Genomic DNA, 18,811 nt, shown 5'->3' on the forward strand with positions numbered 1-18,811 from the left:
AGTTCCCACTGCAGAGGCTGGTGTAGCCCATGAACTAACACTTTTTGTCAGCCCATGCATGATGCCCAGTATGGCTGCTTGTCCTAGGACCACTAAGGGAGTCTTCATTCTATAGTGGGATGGGCATGAACCTAATGATAAGAAGAGATACCCAAGGGTACACAATAAGTGACCAGTTTATATCAACTAAGGATGCTGCCTTTACCTCAGAGGAGGAAGCCCCATACCTCTGTTTGGAAGCAAGTGTTTTGTATGCTGATGAAACTCGCTAGCTAAATTTAATTCTAGGCCATTGGAACATAGTTTTTCAATTTGGTAAAAGCAGCTTTTACTTTTTACCAAGCAGGATGGAAGACAGAATGAAACGGGATAGCATAGACTCTAGATTCATTGAGGCCTGGCCTGGTCAGGGTATGACCCGCTGAGTTGTTCTGAGGCCATCTCAGTTCCAGTGCTGAGTAGAGCAGGTATCCAGGATGACAGCCATACTCACCAGTGACTGTTTAATTTGTACCTAGGACATTCTGCTGAGGAAGGCAGGGAACAACACATCAGAGATATACATCAAAAATAGAAAGTGCAATTTTAAAACTTGGAAAGATTGATACTTGCGGCTTCCCTGTCTGACTCCCTTGATGGCCAACTAACTCTCCAACAGTTTTAAAACAAGGCTTATTTTAGTCTGTATATTTTGAGGTATCATTTACAGAGGCTTTTCTTGACCCAGATAATAAAGCCACAGTTCCAAGTTTATGAAGATCAAAGAGAGGAGAAAGTAAAACTTGGAAGTGCCCCCAGCAACTCCTTCCAGAAACCATGATCTCTCTGTCCCAAGGAATCCTGGGTCACTGACTGCATAGGTCTCACTCAGCTTCAATTTTCTTTCTCTTCTTTCAAACAAGTAATGAGAAAACAAGCCAACAAAACGCATTTTCAGTCCTGGTCTTTACTCTGGGGTGCCAGCAAACAGCCCTTTCTACAGGCTGAAGGCTAATAGCCTTTTTAGAATCTGGTGTTTGCAAAGAATCATAGAGAAGGTTGGAGAAGAAGCTCTTTGGTTTTCATGTGGATCACCTCTCCTTTGCTTTGTTCATACATACCCAGGAAATGCGTAGACACAGAATTTCTTTTTCTCTGCTCTAGAAAACTGTGGTACCGAGTTAAAAAGCAATCAATTAGAAGGACTTGGCTAGAACCAAGACCAGGCCAAGCCATCCATCACTTGGGCATTGCTTACTCTCCCACCTTGGCCTTTTGCAACATTTGTTATTGGATGGGATGAGGACTCAGAAGGCAGCAAAGTACAGAACTTTGAAAGGTGCCCCATGAGCACTTCCCAAATGTACCCCTGTTGGTCAATTTTTCAGTTACTATAACACAGTTATATACCGGAGATAAGTCAACTTCCATAGAGGCAGGATATACTTTCCTTTTGAGATCAGTGGTAGTAGTTTGTGGTCAGTTGAACTCCTAGCTAGGGCAACTCATCGTAAGCAGAGTAAAATGATAGAACAAAGCTCGCTCCTTAAGCCCAGTGTAACTTTAATTTTTTTCAAAGCCTACTTTTAATGATGGTTCTTAAGAGCCTTACCCTCCACCACACACCAGAGGCAGTAGAAAAGAAAAGATACAGGTTAAGTGGTCCTGTTTAGAAAGGTTCTTTGGAGCAACTCCCATCTGTGTTGTCTGGAAATTGGCAGTTCAGTTTACAGATCAGCAGTGGCAGCTTAATACACTCACAAACACTTCACAGATACACTAGTAGTCCAGATCACTAGAGCTGGAATAGCAAACATGAGTCAGCAGTGATGCCTGCCACGAATAGAAACAGCCAGGCCTCAGCCTCAGCACCAGTCAGCAGGTAGAGCCTGGAAGAATGCCAGGAAAAGTTCTCGGCTGGGCCTCTCTCAGCAAAGAGACCACCATTGAAGATGAGACCCAGCTAGCTCTTTCTATAAGCAAGCCATGCTCAGCCTCCATCACTTGTTCCTTTAATACACCCTCAAAACATCACATGTCCTCCATGGATCTTGCCTCAGCACATGTATACCTGTCTCGGCTGGCATCACTTGCCAAATCAGCCTGAGTCTTCAGAAGCAGCAAGAACCTGCAGCACAGCACCAGAAGGTTTTTTGTTTTTTTTTTTTTTTTTTTGGTGTGTTTCTCTCTATGGAGTCCCGACAAATACTCCTCAACTACACAATGTAAGGCAGACCAATATATGCATGTTGTTACCAAAGAATTCTTCATCACATGTCCTTTCATGTGCTTGCTTTAGCAGAACATCCTCTCTCCTGAGTCTGCTTCAGCTAAACATTCCTTCCCGAGTTGGCCTAAGTCTTCACTGTGTCCACTTCAGGAAAACACTGCTTCATGTGTTTGCCCCACCAAAACACCATCTAGCACAGCTGACTTTCCAAAGAACTCTTCAGTTTCCACTTCAGCCCAGGATTTAAAAGAGAGAAAGAGATGATGCAGGGTCCTAGCATCCTCAAAGCCCCCCTGATTCTAAGACTTCCCACTTAATACCATCTCCTAAAGGCTTCACACCACAGGCTGGAGACTAACACATGGTCTTAGTGGGAAACTCACCCAGATTGCAACAACACTTCCTCCTAGAATGGGACCCAAACACTTCTAAGTCTGAAAGGTACCTGAGTATTATGGTGTTTACATGGCCTCTGAGCACCCTGTAGTCCTGGCATACTATCCTAAAGCCTGGTTCTAACTGATGTATAGGTTCCTTCAAGGGTCTTGGAGATCAGACCTGGAATATGGGAAGGAGTGCTGAAAAATGGTGTCTTCTGTTCATGCCATAGCTATTGTCCCCATGAACTCACAGCAGCATGGCTGCCTGCACAGACTTCCACAGGACTGGGTCAGCCAACACTCCAAGCACTGCTCTAACAGGGACAAAGGTCACAAGGGTGTGGGAAGTTACATTCTCAGTGGTGCATTCACTGATACACTGATCCTTCCTCAAGCAGTAACCCCAATTAAATGCAGTCTCTTTCCCTCCCTTTCTTCCTTTCCTTCTTTCTTTCTTTCTTTCTTTCTTTCTTTCTTTCTTTCTTTCTTTCTTTCTTTCTTTCTTTCTTTCTGTCTTTTTTTGTTTGTTTTTTAAGACAGGGTTTTTCTGTATAGCCCTGGCTGTCCTGGAACTCACTCTGTAGACCAGGCTGGCCTTGAACTCAGAAATCCACCTGCCTCTGCCTCCCAAGTGCTGGGATTAAAGGAGTGCGCCACCACTGCCTGGCTCCTCTCTTTCTTAAAAAGAAAAAAACAAAACCATAAAACTACATGGAAGTAGGAAGAGGACTTGAGAATAAAGAAAGCTTAAAACAAGAAACTTGGAAGTCAAATGGGAATGTATGGGAAGGTTCTAAACAGAAAAGTCAATAGTTAACTTTTTCTTATATAAAGAAATTGGTAACACTTGACGGATATACCAGGAAGAATGCCTCCAAAACTGCTAACATTTAAATTAGAATGCTGGCTGTTTGTATTGATATTTACACCTTGTTTGGGTAAATGACTGGAAAGACACCAACCACAGATTCTGTGCTATGTAAAAGTGAAGCACCAAGAGATCTCAGATACTTGGACATCACCTGACTCCCTGTGGAGACAGCAGGACTGTCGTATCCATTTACAGATGAGAAGAGTCTTAGGGGCACTATCCAACCCAAGACCAGCTTCTGGTCTTGAGCTCTGTCCTAGCTTCTCCTACAATCATACTTTTATATACCCTAGTGTTGCTAAGGTATTCTTTTCTAGATCAGATTCTTAACAATCAAGGTAAATGTTTTCTCTTGGTACTATGCAGGAGATCGCTTTGGCCCTGGAGCGAATAGTGACCTGGAGGCATCATTCCCTATTCAAGATGTCCTGGAAAACTACATTTACTACTTCCAGAGTGTTCATGAAAGCATTGAGCCAACCCATGATGTGTTTAGTTTTTATGTGAGTGACGGAAGCGGTCGTTCTGAAATTCACAGCATCAATATCACCATTGAGGTAAAGACTTTGGAAGGTGGCGAGTAAGCCTTCAGGCATACAACATTCCACTCTTAAATGAGCTGACCTTAAACCACATGATATCCTAGTCTTAAACAAGCCTGTGTATCAACTCCCAGGCAAAGGGTTGCATGTGACCTTCAAATTTAAATATCAATTTTAACACATAACCCTGACCTTCTGGAAGCTTTTGAAATAGTAGTTGGCATTTGGGGAAGGTCTGAGTTGGAGATATGAATTTCTAATTTAAGATAAAATGTACTTGTTTGGGGGGTAAAACGATTTGTAGGAATCAGAGGCACCATGTCATTTCCATATTTAGATGAAAATTGACATATGCCCATCTCTGATATTACCACAAGTGGGTTCTCCATGCACTGCTGGCCTTTTATTTTTTTAAATTCATTTATGGATTTATTATTTATTATTTTTTTAAATTCATTTATTCATTTATTATTTATTTATGGAACTATAAAATCAAAGGGATTTGATCCTTACTTAGTCCCACACTTATTTTTATTTGAGAAACTATTATCATAGTCTTGCTTTATGACACCAGGGAGAGGGAGAAAAAAGATAAATCTCAGAATGAAATGCTCTCTGCCTTGAGAAGGTAAAATGTGTGAAAACTTGCATGAGGGCCAGGGATGGAACGGGGCTGGAGACAGCTCCAGAAGCGATACACCTCCCAGTGCTGCGACCTTCTAGAGCTGCTGTAGCACGTTGAGAAATTTCTAAGACCATCTGAATTAAAATAGACTTTGATTCTCAAATACACCTGTATTTCTAAATTATGTCCATTGTTTACATCTAGAAAAATATAGCCACTCTACCTATGGAAAATACCTTAGTGACTGTCTATAGAAGTCCATCAGCCTCCGATCAGAGGGACCTCTTATCTATGTGACTTTTTATTTATAATTAATATTCTGACTAGGAAATAAACCCAGTATCATGTTAAATACTGTTTGGATAGTGAGGGTTGTTTTAGTAATGGTACATTCTCCAAATGCCAGTTTTCTTTCTTCTTAAACTAATATCTGTGCGAGACCAAATATTTTATACTTTAATCAGAGGAAGAATGACGAGCCTCCCAGAATGACCTTGCGGCCCCTGGGAGTACGGCTGAGCTCGGGAGTGGTGATAAGCAATTCTTCTTTGAGCCTACAAGATCTGGACACCCCAGATAACGAGCTGATTTTTGTATTGATGAAAAAGCCTGACCATGGTAAGACACAAACCAGGGTGGAAAGCTGCTGCTTAGTGAAGGTGCCTGATGGGTGGTGAGCAGGAGCTTGTGCATGGGTTCATTATTCCTCTTCCTTGCCTACATACAGCCCATTCTTTGCATCAAAATATAATCAGAGTCACAGCTAGCCAAGAGTCTTAAGGATCCTGGTTGATGCTATTTTAAAAACCTGCATGCTAAGTAATTGGTGTCTCTGAAATTTTGCTTCAGCTCTTTTTTTTTTTTTTTTTTTTTTTTTTGGTCTCCTTTATAATCTCAAGCCAAACAGGTTTCAGTGTTTGTGCAGCTTCTTCTCAGGGCAGTCAGCATCGTTTGATCGTCAGCGCTGCCTCATGCAGCCTGTCAGCATGCTAGAAGTCTCTCACAAAAGTGATCCCTGTGCAATGGGAGCATTCTCTAATTTAAAGGAAATGTAGAAACAACTACGGGGATCTGCCACCCCCTCCACTAAATGCTACCCCCAAGCTAAAGCTCTGGCGCATTGCCGGGTGTCAATCACTCTCAACTCAGGTTGGACTTTTAAAGACACAATTGCTCTTGTTGCTGCAGTGGTTAATAATGGAAGCAACCACTGGCCACCTCACTTTCCAATTACCTTAATTCGATTTCTCTGATGTCGCATTTTAACTATACCCTTGCCATGTGTGACCCCTTAAAAACAGAAAAACAAGCCTCCCTACAAGCCTTCTTACAGTCTTCCTAAAGTTAAAAGGAATTTAAACGTAGACCCCATGACCTGCACACTGTAAGGATGGAGGCCTATTTTCACTTTACAGAAGGGAAAATAAAGTTCAGGTCATGGAGTAGGTTTGAATCCGGGGAGTGAGATGTGATTTCTAAGCCACTATATTTCAGCTTCCACCTGTGTCTCCTTAGGAGAATTTCAACCACAAGAGTGGAACTTTGTCTTCTTTATTTATAGATAAGGCCACAGGGCACCTCCTACACCTACATACAAAATGCTAGGTGTTAGCACCAAGAGTCTCTGAGGTACTTGACATTCTATATAAGCTCACATTCGTTGGCAAAATTGGACTGTTTTGATTATATAAGTATGTAAAACTATTGTTTCTTTATCATTTCTCTCTTCCATCTGCAGGTCATCTACTCCGGAGGCCTGCTGCCTCTGACCCTCTAGAAAATGGAACAGTCTTAGACCAAGGCTCCTCCTTCACCTATCAGGATGTCTTAGCTGGGCTAGTCGGGTACTTACCCGGTGACATCTATATGGCAGTAGATGAGTTCCGGTTCTCTCTCACGGATGGCCTCCATGTAGACACAGGGAGGATGGAGATCTACATAGAACTGCCAACAAGCAACATTCCCCGCTTGGCAATAAACCGAGGACTTCAGCTTTTAGCAGGTGTGTTAGTCCGATTTTCTGTCACCATGACACATACTTAACGAAAAACACTTTCAAAGGAAGCATATTTCTATGGGTTCATGGTTTCACAGGTTTTGGTTCATAGTTGGCTGGCTCCAGAGTTTTCTGTGGTTTAAAAAAAAAAAAAAAAAAAAAACGGAAAAAAAGACCATTGTGATAGAAACAGGAAGAGCTGATCATAGCTCCTTGCCTTTTGATAAGCAAGACTGAGGACCAGAGTGATATCTAGCTGCCAAGGAGCCCCCCCCCCCAGTGACCTATTTCCTGAGCCAATCTCTACTTCCTAAAGTTCTTAGCACCTGCTGAAATAGGGACATCAGCTAGAGACCAAGCCTCAACACATGAACCTGTGGAGAATATTCCATCATCAAACCATAGCAATTCCTGTAGGAACAGAAGAGCATAACCTCGTTTTCCCATACTGCTTTAAAAAAAAAAAAGCCTGTGTAGACAATGCCTCCTTCCATGTTAGTGCTGTGGATGCACTTTGGAGGAGCTATTCAATATTTAAGGAAAGTGGAATTTTGGGGACATTGCCATTTAAGAACACCAAGATGTGAGTCAGAGATATGAACCAGGGACATTTGCCAGGCAAGACACCTCTGTCGGTGAATTTGGGAATGTCTTGTGAGGTGTTTATAATATTTTCAGTAGCCTTAAAATCCTAAGGTCCAGCTTAGAGCTAGGGCTCCTGTGACGGTGTCCCTGTCCCATCTGCAGCACGGAAACCTACAACAAAATAACCCTGGCAAGACTTTTCAAGACTTTAATTTTTAAGAAAATTAAAAAGGCACAGAAGAGCAGTTAGGAGTCTACCAGGGGTTAAGAGATTATGCAAATAATTGAGGATCACTTTGTATGCCATTGTGGCATCAAACTGTCAGACTTTTGCCATGTTTCAACAGCATTAAAGGCACAATGATAGGCATTAGTCTTGAATATGCTATACTATAGGAAGTTAGCAGCGACTGGGCCTTTGACTAGAGTCTCTGTCCACCAGAACTCTGCGGTTTGTTTATATTAGTTTCCCATATGTTTTGTATTGAAAAATAAGTACATGGTATAATAAAGTCTACAGTTTTGAGAGTTATCACAGCTTCTAGAAATTGTCATTTTGCTACTTACAAGCAAAGTAGCCTGTTATTGTTCCATGGACTCTTGGAGAAGACATAATTGTTTTTTCCCATCAAACTTCAAATCACTCTAAGTGTGTATTGTAGAGGGACAGCAGGGGTGACATCGCATGCACTGGGATACATGACACAAGAGGAACTTTGCACTTGGCATATAGCATATCATGTCAAGCACCCAGTAAGTCAGATCTCCATCTGGAGGAAGACAATGCCTTGGCCCTCAAGGTTACTGACTGGGTGGTCTGGGTAGAGTGCAAGAGGTCATGCATTCTTGGCAGAAGAGGCAGTGCCATTCCAAACACCAAGACATGTGTGGCATGAATGTTAAGTGTTTACTAGTATTTGCTATTTTTAAGATGAGAATATAGCTGGGCAGGAAGCAAGGGGCAGGATTCTGAGAAGTGTTTCTATGACGGGCGTCTTGCCTCTGTCCCCAGTCTCCACACAGACCCTAAACCTGACCCCTATGCTCAGTTTACCTTCTGACTTGAGGAACACTGATTTTGACTGTTTCTTCTGAGATGATGATGAGATAGGTTCACGAGCTCATGTACAACTGGTGTTTGCTGATTTGGTTATTCTCCAAACAGCAAATAAATCAACTTGAAGCAGGTCTCTTAAACCCAAGGTCTAGAAGTATGTGCATCCTAGAAGTAGCTGGTTTTCCTAGGCTCAATGTGGAGGCTACTATAATAGCAAGCATGGGCAAGAGTAAAAGTAGGCACAAGCAAAGAGACTCTAAATGATTTTACTTGGTGGGATTAGAGTTTATTCAGCTGGAAATGGAAGCAAGAAAATGCCTGGTATGTACACCAGAGTAATATGTGTCACTTGGTGTCCTGTTTGAAGGAAAGATAGGGAATGACCTTCTCTCTTCTGCTCTGTCCCAGGGTCCGTAGCACGCATCACAGAGCAGCACTTGAAAGCAATAGACCCTGACTCTGAAGCTAGCCAGCTTGTGTACATCATGAAGAAAGACCCTGGTGCAGGGCGTCTACAGATGGCCAAGGCTGACAACCCGGAGCAAATCTCTGTTAGAGGCCCCATCCGGAGCTTCACCCAGGCAGACGTTAGTCAAGGTCAGCCCGTTCTCCTGGCCCATCAAAGCTTCCCAAAGCTCTGACTGCTATAACAAAGCGAGAGCAAAGTGCCTGGCAGCTTATAGCAGGAGCCCGTGCACTCTTTGTTTTCAGTACAAACTGAGTTATAGCTTCATTTGTTTTTCCTTGTCTCACTTTTCTCTTAAAAATTTAGAGGGAACTATTTTTCTAGGCCAAAGAAATGTATTTTGTGAGAAATCTGAGTCTGTTGTAGAGGGGGACATGTCAGTTTGGCTTGCCATGTTGCTAAAAAGGATGTGTGTGAGAGAGAAAAGCAAAAAGAAGTGTGTTGGGATAGATGATGGTGAAAATTATGCCTTCCTTAGGTGAGCAATTTATATCTCTGCCCTGCTCCCCAAGAGCACCAGTTAATGAACTAGGTAAAATGGAAGAGCAGAAATCGGAGCTGCCTGGGGAAGACTCCGCGCCTCATCCCTCCTTCAGAAAATGCTGATGTACGCAAAGGCATAAATGTTGAATGCTGCATAGCTACTGTACAGTGCTTTCATGGGTAGAAAAGGGAAGAAAAAAAAATCACAGATGGGAGGAGAAATGGCCCAAAGCCATGTGACCCAGTGCAATTCCTTTTAGAGGTAGAACTATGGCCCAGGAGAAGACGTGTCCTTCAGTATACTGACACACCCAAACTGAGAGCAGCTAGGTGCTCGCTGGATCTGTGGGTCAGTGGAGAGGTGCAGTGGGCACCAGGATGGCATAGGTATCTAATTCCTGCATTCCTCGGTGTCTCCTTGTGAAAAATGAGGGCAGGCAGCCCTTTGCCGGGTTTGTTTCTATTCACACTGATGGGTCTAGGCAAACGATGCATGTCAGCAAAATGAGATGCCCTATCATTCTTCCTTTGGATCCTTCCTGACCTCTTTGTGCAAATTATGTGCTAGCTTATCTATTGGTTGGATACAGCCCATGTTCCTCTGTGCACTGGGCAGTGGGAAGAGGAAGATCCCTGGGGGTGGGGGTGCAGGCCTGCCCTCTCTCCCTGTCTCGCCTTGGGATGCGGATTTATTGGAGGGTCACTCCAAATGATGTGGCTGGGGTCAGTGCAGTGTAAGCCATGTGCAGTCTCATTCATCTAGGTATTTATGAGACGACCTCAGAATCCTGGCTAGAGCCTTCAGGATGGCTGAGCCCTACCAGAAGAAATGTGGAGGAAATTTGTTATGAGGAGCCTTTAAGGTATAAGGAAGTTGGTGGTAGGAGAGGAAAGAGAGGGAATAAAACTTTAGATTAAAATGTCAAAAATGGCAGCTAGGCGAGGAAAGTGTGAATTGATTCCTCAGTGTGAATACCAATTGAAGTGTTCCACCTCTCGATTCAGAAATGAGTCGCAAAAAGTCCTAATAAGAAATCTTCTTCTTCCTTCTCTATTTTATAGGGCAGATAGAGTACAGCCACGGACCAGGAGAACCTGGCGGGAGCTTTGCTTTTAGATTTGATGTGGTTGATGGGGAAGGCAACAAGTTGGCTGACCAGTCGTTTTCCATTGGTGTTTTAGGTAAGGGGTTTTGGGGTTGCTAACAGAGAACAGCAGGTGGGGTCTTCTATCTCCACCATGTCCACTGTGGGGCTTCAGGCCTTCTACATATCGAGCAAAGATAAAAATCCAGGACCGGCCCCCTCCTGGGGCCTCTGAGGACCGCTCTGACCTTACCTCCTGGGCACTCAACCTGGAATTGAAGGAAGGAGGCAGGAAACCTCCCATGACAAGTCACTGTTTCTGATATATTTCAGAAGGCAAATCCCCACCAGTCATCATCATCAATAAAGGGCTGGTCTTAGATGAGAACTCGGTGGAGAAAATCACGACTGCACAGCTGTCGGCCACTGACCAGGACAGCAAGCCTGCAGAACTCATCTACAGAATCACCACCCAGCCCCAGCTGGGCCATCTGGAACATGTGACCTCCCCAGGTATGTGGTCCTCTCTTGCTCCATCTAGCCATAGGTTCAGACTCGTAAGTGCTGAGGGCTATTACATTCTGGCATGCTATGTGTGCTTGTGTGTGTGTGTGTGTGTGTGTGTGTGTGTATTGTCTGTTTTAGCTGGTACTTATTTTTTGCCTCACTAATTTTAATCATTATATGCCATTATATTATATTTATTATATGCATTAAGTATTTTATAATAGTTGGTGAAGCTAAATTAGAAAACTGGCAATTCGAAGTAAGGAAATAACTCCTAGGAAGTGGATAAAACCTTAATATGAATAAAACTCTGGATTTGACCTTCAGATTCAAACACACAAAAAATTATAATTTCATGTAAGCACTCTTATCTCTATAACCAGAAAGTCAACACCTCGGGAGCAAAGTGTACCCCTCTGGTCTTTGACGTTACCTTAACTACAAAGCAAAGTGAAATGCCCCATGATAGCTATTCACCTCAGCTGGGAGTGTAGTTAAGTGGAATGATATGGACCTAGCATCCACAAGGTCTTGGATTCAGCTCCCAACACCGGAGGAGAAAGCCTGAATTCAACAGAATGAGATTGGATTCTGGAGAAGCCCGCTGCTCTTCAGGAAACAAAGATGAGCAAATACATCCTCACATCCTGGATTTCTACACTGGGCGGAATGAGAAACCTCCCTAGATACTTGTCACATGGGGAAGACTGTTGTAGACTTGGAGTTAAAAAGAGCTAAAAAACAGGGAAGTCTACACTGAGTAAAAAGACACTGTTGAGTGGTGTACTGGCTGGTTTTGTGTGTCAACTTGACACAGGCTGGAGTTATCATAGAGAAGGGAGCTTCAGTTGGAGAAGTGCCTCCATGAGATCCAGCTGTGGGGCATTTTCTCAATTAGTGATCAAGTGGGTAGGGCCCCTTGTGGGTGGTGCCATCCCTGGGCTGGAAGTCTTGGGTTCTATAAGAGAGCAGGCTGAGCAAGCCAGGGGAAGCAAGCCAGTAAGGAACATATCTCCATGGCCTCTGCATCAGCTCCTGCTTCCTGACCTGCTTGAGTTCCAGTCCTGACTTCCTCCGGTGATCAACAGCAATGTGGAAGTAAACTGAATAAACCCTTTCGTCCCCAACTTACTTCTTGGTCATGATGTTTGTGCAGGAATAGAAACCCTGACTAAGACAGGAGGGCTCAGGAATGCCTTAGGAAGTCAGGGTTCTGGGAAGTTAAATCTGTAATCTTTTCAGAAATGGAAAAACCATGAATAAACAGGTGCAGAGTGGACCAGGTTCACATATTCTAAAAATAGCAAAAGCTAAGACTCATGGGTAGTTATGACGATATGGGGAGTCCTCCAAGCTGAGATCAATAATCTCCCTTTAATCTAAAAATAACAGAACAGCTGGAGAATTTTGGTCAGGGAAGGAGGTGAAGTATTTAAGAGAATGGAACGGGGAGAGAAATGAGGCAGTGGCTGGGATGAGGAAGGGTCCACACTGGGCGGGCAGAAAGCTCTGCAGAGTCGCCTGGAGAGAGGCTGAGACAATAGCAAAGAGAGGATATGAGAGACAACCTGGTCCCCTTAAGTCTTACTATATGAGGTAGCAGATGGGGAGATAGACGGGAAGAATTTTAGGGGAGAATCTGTAGAATTTGGCAGCTGTGTGATAAGAGGAGCACCAGAGAGTCACTGAGTCAATCCAAAGCTGGGATTTCCATCACTTCTTAGAGACAGTGACCACCTGAAAGGTTTAGATAGCTTCCGAAGATGTCTTTGGATCTTATATCACAGATTCTCCATTCCATAGTTGCTCCTCCAAACTCACCTTCTTGCTCAGAGTCCAGCAGTGAGCAGACCAACAAGTGAATCTGTGTCACAGAGAGATGATCTCGTTAGAGATGGTAGGGATGAAATGAATATTTAGAGGGCACAGGAAGGAATGGGGAAGGCCTCCCTACTAATAGGATGGCATTTGAGGAAAGGTGAAGGCAGAGGAGTTGGCCATGCTGAAGGAAATAGGTTTGGCAGGGGAGTATGCAGCTGTCAGTATCCTGAAGTGGGCTCAGCCGGGCAAATCACTCTCAAGGTTCAGCAAAGAGGCAGTGCACTTTAAAAGGTAGAGGGGAAAGGTTGAGAGAGGAGCCCCTGCTTCATCCTGGGGCCAGTGGGAAGGGTATGTGATATATATGCTAGGAGGGCCAGAAAGGCACGTGCAGACCCGCTAAGAGTCCTCATGCAAATCAAAGCAGGTGGCCGTCCCTTGTCCCTTTTGTCCTGAAGTTCCTGCAGGAAGTATGCAGATTAGCAACCTCTATCCCTTGGCTGCATGAGATATTTAATAACTAATTCATAAGCTAATTGCTTCTGCCAGAATTCTGTCAGGTTGCCGATGGTATCTCGGTAAGGATGAAAGGGCAGGCTCTGGGCTGCGCGGGAGGTGACTTCGAGTGAACAGACTTAGAAAGCCCCAAGCTTCTTGCAGCGCTCTGCCAGGCACCTGCCTGCTGGTCAGTCCCAGCCCTTGCTCTCCTCTGACCCCAGGCTGGTTCCAAATCGTTTGGGGGTGGGGCTCAGGGCAGTTTCTCTTTTCTCTTTCACAGTTCTCTCAGACTTCAGTTCTTGCCCAGACTTAACATGTAGCTGCTAAGACCAGGCTGTATCTGCCTCAGGAGCCAGCCCCGCTCTTGCTCTTGCCTCCTCCTGGGGCGGCACCCTCCAGAGGCAGACAGATAACCATTTCACTTGGGGTGTTGCTTTCTCTGCTCTTTCCAGGCAGACTTAACTTCCTGATGCATGTCTTCTCTTGTCCCAACATTTCTTCATCCACTCTTTCCAGTGTAACTCTGAGGACTAGATGGGAATATCAAGCCCCAGTCCTCCTCACAACTGAGGTTCCCTCCTCAATTGTCAAAAGGTCAGGGATCCCCCACCCTCCCTTCCTCTATCCTGAGAGCCTCCTCTTTTCACATTTAGTCAGGATCTTCTTTCCCTGTTCTCTCCCTGCCCTCCAGTTAAAGAACTGTACATGCAATTCTTTTTGAGTGCCCACGGTTGGTTCCCCATAGAAGTGTATGTAGATTGCCTCCTCTCCTCTCAGCACAGCTAGCTACAGCTTAAACCAAAGCATCTGTCTCACTAGGTGAGCCTGAGTCTACCAGGATCTGGAATTAGGACAGGACCAGTTCTCCAGAGAGCAAATTGCAAGTCCATTTAGGTGAGCACCAGTCCCACTGTGTAGAGGCTCCTCTTGCTGGTTTGCATGAAGTGGATTTATCACCAGATTGCCATGAGGTCTGATGTCTGTGGAGTCGACTGTGATCCTCACACACTCAAAACAGTTACGTGAAGCCTCCTGCTTTTCCTCCGGGAGCTGGAGGGAGTCATATGTCCTTGTGAACTGTGCAGAAGATGGGCATAAGCCCCCTCCCACTGCTAAGAGGAAAGGGTAGGAGTCCAGTCTCCATGGAGCTCAGGTTCGAAGACCATCCTCTCACCGTGGGCCTTCCCTCCACCCCTGTGCCTAATAACTTTTTTTTTTCCCTTGGGAAATTAGAATCAGGAGTAATACTAACTAGGAAAGAAGCTAAATTACTTGGACAAAGAGACTCCAGAATTCAATGATTTAAGCAAGAAATGTATTTTCTGTCACAAAATAATCCAGAGGTTTGAGGCAGGAAGTGGCTCCATCTCTGATTCATGGTGATTGTTGTAGTTGGCCTGCTGTGGAAGGAAGGGAGCCAGGGGTCAAAATCCCATATACCTGTGTGTTTCAAAAGCACTACAGGGTGGACGGACATCACTTTTATGGGATGACAGCGACACACAGCTGAGAGATGGAGAAAATGGAGCCTCTCCCTGGGCATCCAGCTGTTTACCCATAGTCGGGAGATATAAATACTCACAAAGACTCAAATACTGTGAGAACAAGGAGGAGATAAGCAAGCTTTTAGAGGACAGAGATGGAAGGCCATATTATATGTCTTACAATGAGATGGATCTGTCCTGAACCAAATAATTGCTATGCACAAAACTCTGTTGCTGTTAATGAGGGACTATGACATCCAGCCAAAATTCTATATCCTTGTCTTGACTTTAATTTTATTTTCCCTAGAGCATGTTGATAGTGTTACAGTTCCATCAGACAGCAGACCATGTAGCTCTCAACCCCTTAAAGATTTCAATCCCCTTCAAAGACTTCAGGAACTGTGGAATAACTGCTATTTCTAGCATATTTTAAAGAATCCTGCTGGATTCCTCTTGCCAGCACAACATGGCATCCTCAAAGCTGAATTAAGGTATTGCTTTCTTGGCTAGATCCAGAAAAAAATCCCACAAAGACTATGAGAATTCTTAAAGACATTCAAGAGCCCAGTGAAAGGCCGTCTGCAGACTGGTCATAGCACTTAAGTCAATATGTGTTGCATGGCTGTCTCAGTGGTCTTTGCTCCACGCCAGAGCCATTAGATGCCCACCTGAGAATCCGGTGAGCTTTCCAGATGATGACATCTTGCTTGGCGAGGGTGGAGTTTGACTCCTGGTCCACAAAGGTACCTTCCGGAGAAGCCAAGGACAGGTCTAACCCTCTGTGAATATCAAAGCTTTTGGATTCTGCCTGAAGCGTTGACTGAGGAAACCTGTTCTTCACAGAACCTGGTTCCCCTTAGCCTCTGCGAATCGCACATGAGTCCACTCATTCCCCAAGACTTCGAGGAGTTTGTGTGGTTTTCCACCTCAAAGACTGCCTTGCTCTCAAATCTTTTTTTTTTATTAGATATTTTCTTTATTTACATGTCATACGATACCTCCTTTCCCAGTTTCCCCTCCAAAAACAAACAAAAAAAATACAAAAAAAACCCCCGAAAAACAAAAAACAAAAACAAGAACAAACCCCTGTTCTCTCCCCCCTTCCCCCTGCTCGCCACCTCACCCTCTCCTGTTTACTGCCCTGGCATTCCCCTACACTGGGGCATAGAACCTTCACAGGGCCAAGGGCCTCTCTTCCCATTGATGACCAACTTGGCCATCCTCTACTATACATATGCTGCTGGAGCCATGAGTCCCCCCATGTGTACTGTTTGGTTGGAGTTTTAGTCCCTGGGAGCTCTGAGGGTACTAGTTAGTTCATATTGTTGTTCGTCCTAAGGGGCTGCAAACCCTTCAGCTCCTTGGGTCCTTTCTCTAGCTCCTTCATTGGGGACCCTGTACTCAGTTCAATGGATGGCTGTGAGCCTCTACTTCTGTATTAGTCAGGTACTGTCAGAGCCTCTCAGGAGACAGCTATATCAGGCTGGATTATCCTTCCTTCAGTCTCTGTTCAATAATTAGTCTCTGCAACTCCTTCCATGGGTATTTTGTTCCCCCTTTTAAGAAGGATCAAAGTATCCACATTTTGGTTTTCCTTCTTCTTGAGTTTCTTGTGGTTTATGGATTGTACTTCGTGTATTCTGATCTTCTGGGCTAATATCCACTTATCAGAGAGTGCATACCATGTGTGTTCTTTTGTGATTACGTTACCTCACTCAGGATGTAATTCTCCATTGCTCTCAAATCTTAAGTGGAGCCTCTGAAAGGCTCTTCCCTTGTATATTTACTGGTTGTGTGAAGCCTACTGTTCATTACCAAGGATGCTATGGGGCTTTTAGGCTGAAGTGTTATTTGGTCCAGGATGGATCCTATTGTTGAAATCCTCTGGCTATTATGAGCCCACAGGAAAAAGTCCTGTCCTAATAGTTAATTTACTGCAGTCTTGCCATAACTTGCTGCCTTTTGCCCTGTGCGTGCTGCCAAAGCCTCTCTTCTCAATGGAGCCTCAATCAAAGCTCCCTTCCCTCCCAAATCTGTGGACTGCCTTTCAGACACACATCTCCTCCCTCTCCTCACCTCAGTTCATCCCCACACTCAGTTCTTGGCTTTTTAAATTCATTTCTGAGCTTGCTCACTGAAGTAGCATTTTACCTAGAGAGTATCAGTCACTCCCAGCAGATTTCAGAGCAGATGGACCAGCCTGAGAGCCCAACAGCTTACACAGCTAACACTGACCATGAGTGTGAGGGGGCTGAAGATGACAGAGAGAGAGGATCACAGGGCAGGCTCTGCTGTTGTGCCTCTGGTCAGGATGGCTCCTACGGTAAGACAACCGCTGGGTCCATTAAACCCAGTTGTACTTGCGTTTATGACCACTTGGGTTCCTTAAGCCTCATTAGTAGTCGCACAGAGACTGTTCTATGCGCGTTGTCTCATACCTAGTGAAACTGCACTGAGGGACCCTACCAATTAGTGCCTAACTGACTGTTGGCAGTGCTCTGAGCAGGGTACTAACCACCATTGGGATTATCTTTTAAATTTCTTTTATCACTTAGAAATAGTTCTATTATTAGTATGCCTGTTCAGTTTCTCTCATTAAAAACATCACATAATTTGTGTGAGTTCAGACATGGCCACCACCATATAAGACAAACAGAATCAAGTAGATGATCCCACCATCCACTTTTTTTTTCTTCCCCTGACATGGCTTTACCATTCCAGTGTTAGAGATGTCAAAGCATAAAAGAAGATATAATAAAGCTCTATGTTGTATGACTTTCCCTAGCTTATGTGGCTCACGTAGAGCAAAAAAAGAAACATTAAAGATTTTGATGCAGACTTTGTGATTTTTCTCTCTACTTTTCTGTTACATTAGTGATTCTCTGCCCTGACTGAATGTCCTGAGGATGTGTTTAAAAATAATGATACCCAGCCACTACCTGGACCCCAGGATTAAAGGCCCTGAGGGATGGAGCTCAAATATGAGTTTCCTTTAAAAGCAGCTTGTGAGCTGGGGCCATGATTTGCTGAAGCGCTTGGCACTCAGCATAAGGGCCTGAGTTCTCATCCTCAGCAACCACATAAAAGCTGGACATGGTAGTGCGTATCTGTAACATTAGCACCCAGATGGCAGAAACACACAAATCCTGGCAGCTTGATGCGTAGCCAGTCGGTGAGCCTCAGGTTCATAAAGAAACGTTTTGAAAAATGAAAAGAGCTTGGAGAAATGTCTCAACAGTTAAAAGGACATACTGTTGTTCCAGAGAACCTGGGTTTGGTTCCAGGTACCCACATGGCAGCTGATGACTCTTTGTAATTCCAGGTCCAAAGGGCCTGATGCCCTCTTTTGGCCTCCAGAGACACTGCACACATGTAATGCACAGCTGCATACAGGCAAAACATCTATATCCATAAAATAACAATAGATGATTTTTCTTTGAAAATTGAAAACCGAGGAAGTTATATTGATCTCTGTGCCCCAAATACAGCTATATGCACACACACACACACACACACACACACACACACACACACAGAGTTTTTTAATACCTTATGTTAATCCACTTTCTGTTACTATAACAAGTACCCGAAGCTCACACTTTATTAGCTTGTAGTTTAGAAGAATATAAATCCACGACCAGGTGACTCCATCTTCTCAGCTTGGTCATGACTTCATTGACCGGGTCACAGCATGGTGGGTAGTAAAATGTAAAGAGCATGCGTGAACGAGAGAGACTGTTGGTGAGGCGGAATCCAGAGAGCAAGGAGGGGTCAGTCTTGTTCTTTTTGTAACAACAGGATCTTACAGAAGCTGACACCACAAGACCAGCAAGAATCTCTACCAAGCATTGCACCTCCAGTAATCTAATCTAATAGCAGGCTATACTTCTGAAAGTTCCCCATTTTCCAATACCACTACATGGAGGAGCAAGCTTCCAATGCATGAGCCTTTGGGGAATCATACTTGTCCTGGTTAAGTTCCCATCTGCTTAACACAAGCTAGTGAGAGACATTTGAGAAGAGAGAGTCTTGGCTGTGGCCCTACTAGATTGGCCTGTGGGCAAATTTGTGGATCATGTTTTTTTTTGTTTGTTTTTTGTTTTGTTTTGTTTTTGTTTTTGAATACACTTGAATTTATTTATTTATTATTAGATATTTTCTTTATTTACATTTCAAATGATATCTCCTCTTCTGGTTCCCCTCTG

General features: G+C 44.1%; 1 protein-coding gene across 1 annotated transcript in view; it reads left to right on the plus strand.

Moving 5' to 3' along the window:
• Positions 1 to 18,811, plus strand: part of Fras1 (Fraser extracellular matrix complex subunit 1) — a 415,397-nt gene that overhangs the window by 325,683 nt on the left and 70,903 nt on the right. Inside the window, exons 42-47 of the mRNA XM_031391220.1 lie at positions 3,827 to 4,017; positions 5,092 to 5,245; positions 6,366 to 6,629; positions 8,674 to 8,862; positions 10,277 to 10,396; positions 10,633 to 10,812. Coding sequence (XP_031247080.1) covers positions 3,827 to 4,017; positions 5,092 to 5,245; positions 6,366 to 6,629; positions 8,674 to 8,862; positions 10,277 to 10,396; positions 10,633 to 10,812 — 1,098 coding nt within the window. The remainder of the gene's footprint in view (positions 1 to 3,826; positions 4,018 to 5,091; positions 5,246 to 6,365; positions 6,630 to 8,673; positions 8,863 to 10,276; positions 10,397 to 10,632; positions 10,813 to 18,811) is intronic.

The sequence above is a fragment of the Mastomys coucha genome, unplaced genomic scaffold (assembly GCF_008632895.1).
Source record: "Mastomys coucha isolate ucsf_1 unplaced genomic scaffold, UCSF_Mcou_1 pScaffold22, whole genome shotgun sequence".
NCBI lineage: Eukaryota > Metazoa > Chordata > Mammalia > Rodentia > Muridae > Mastomys > Mastomys coucha.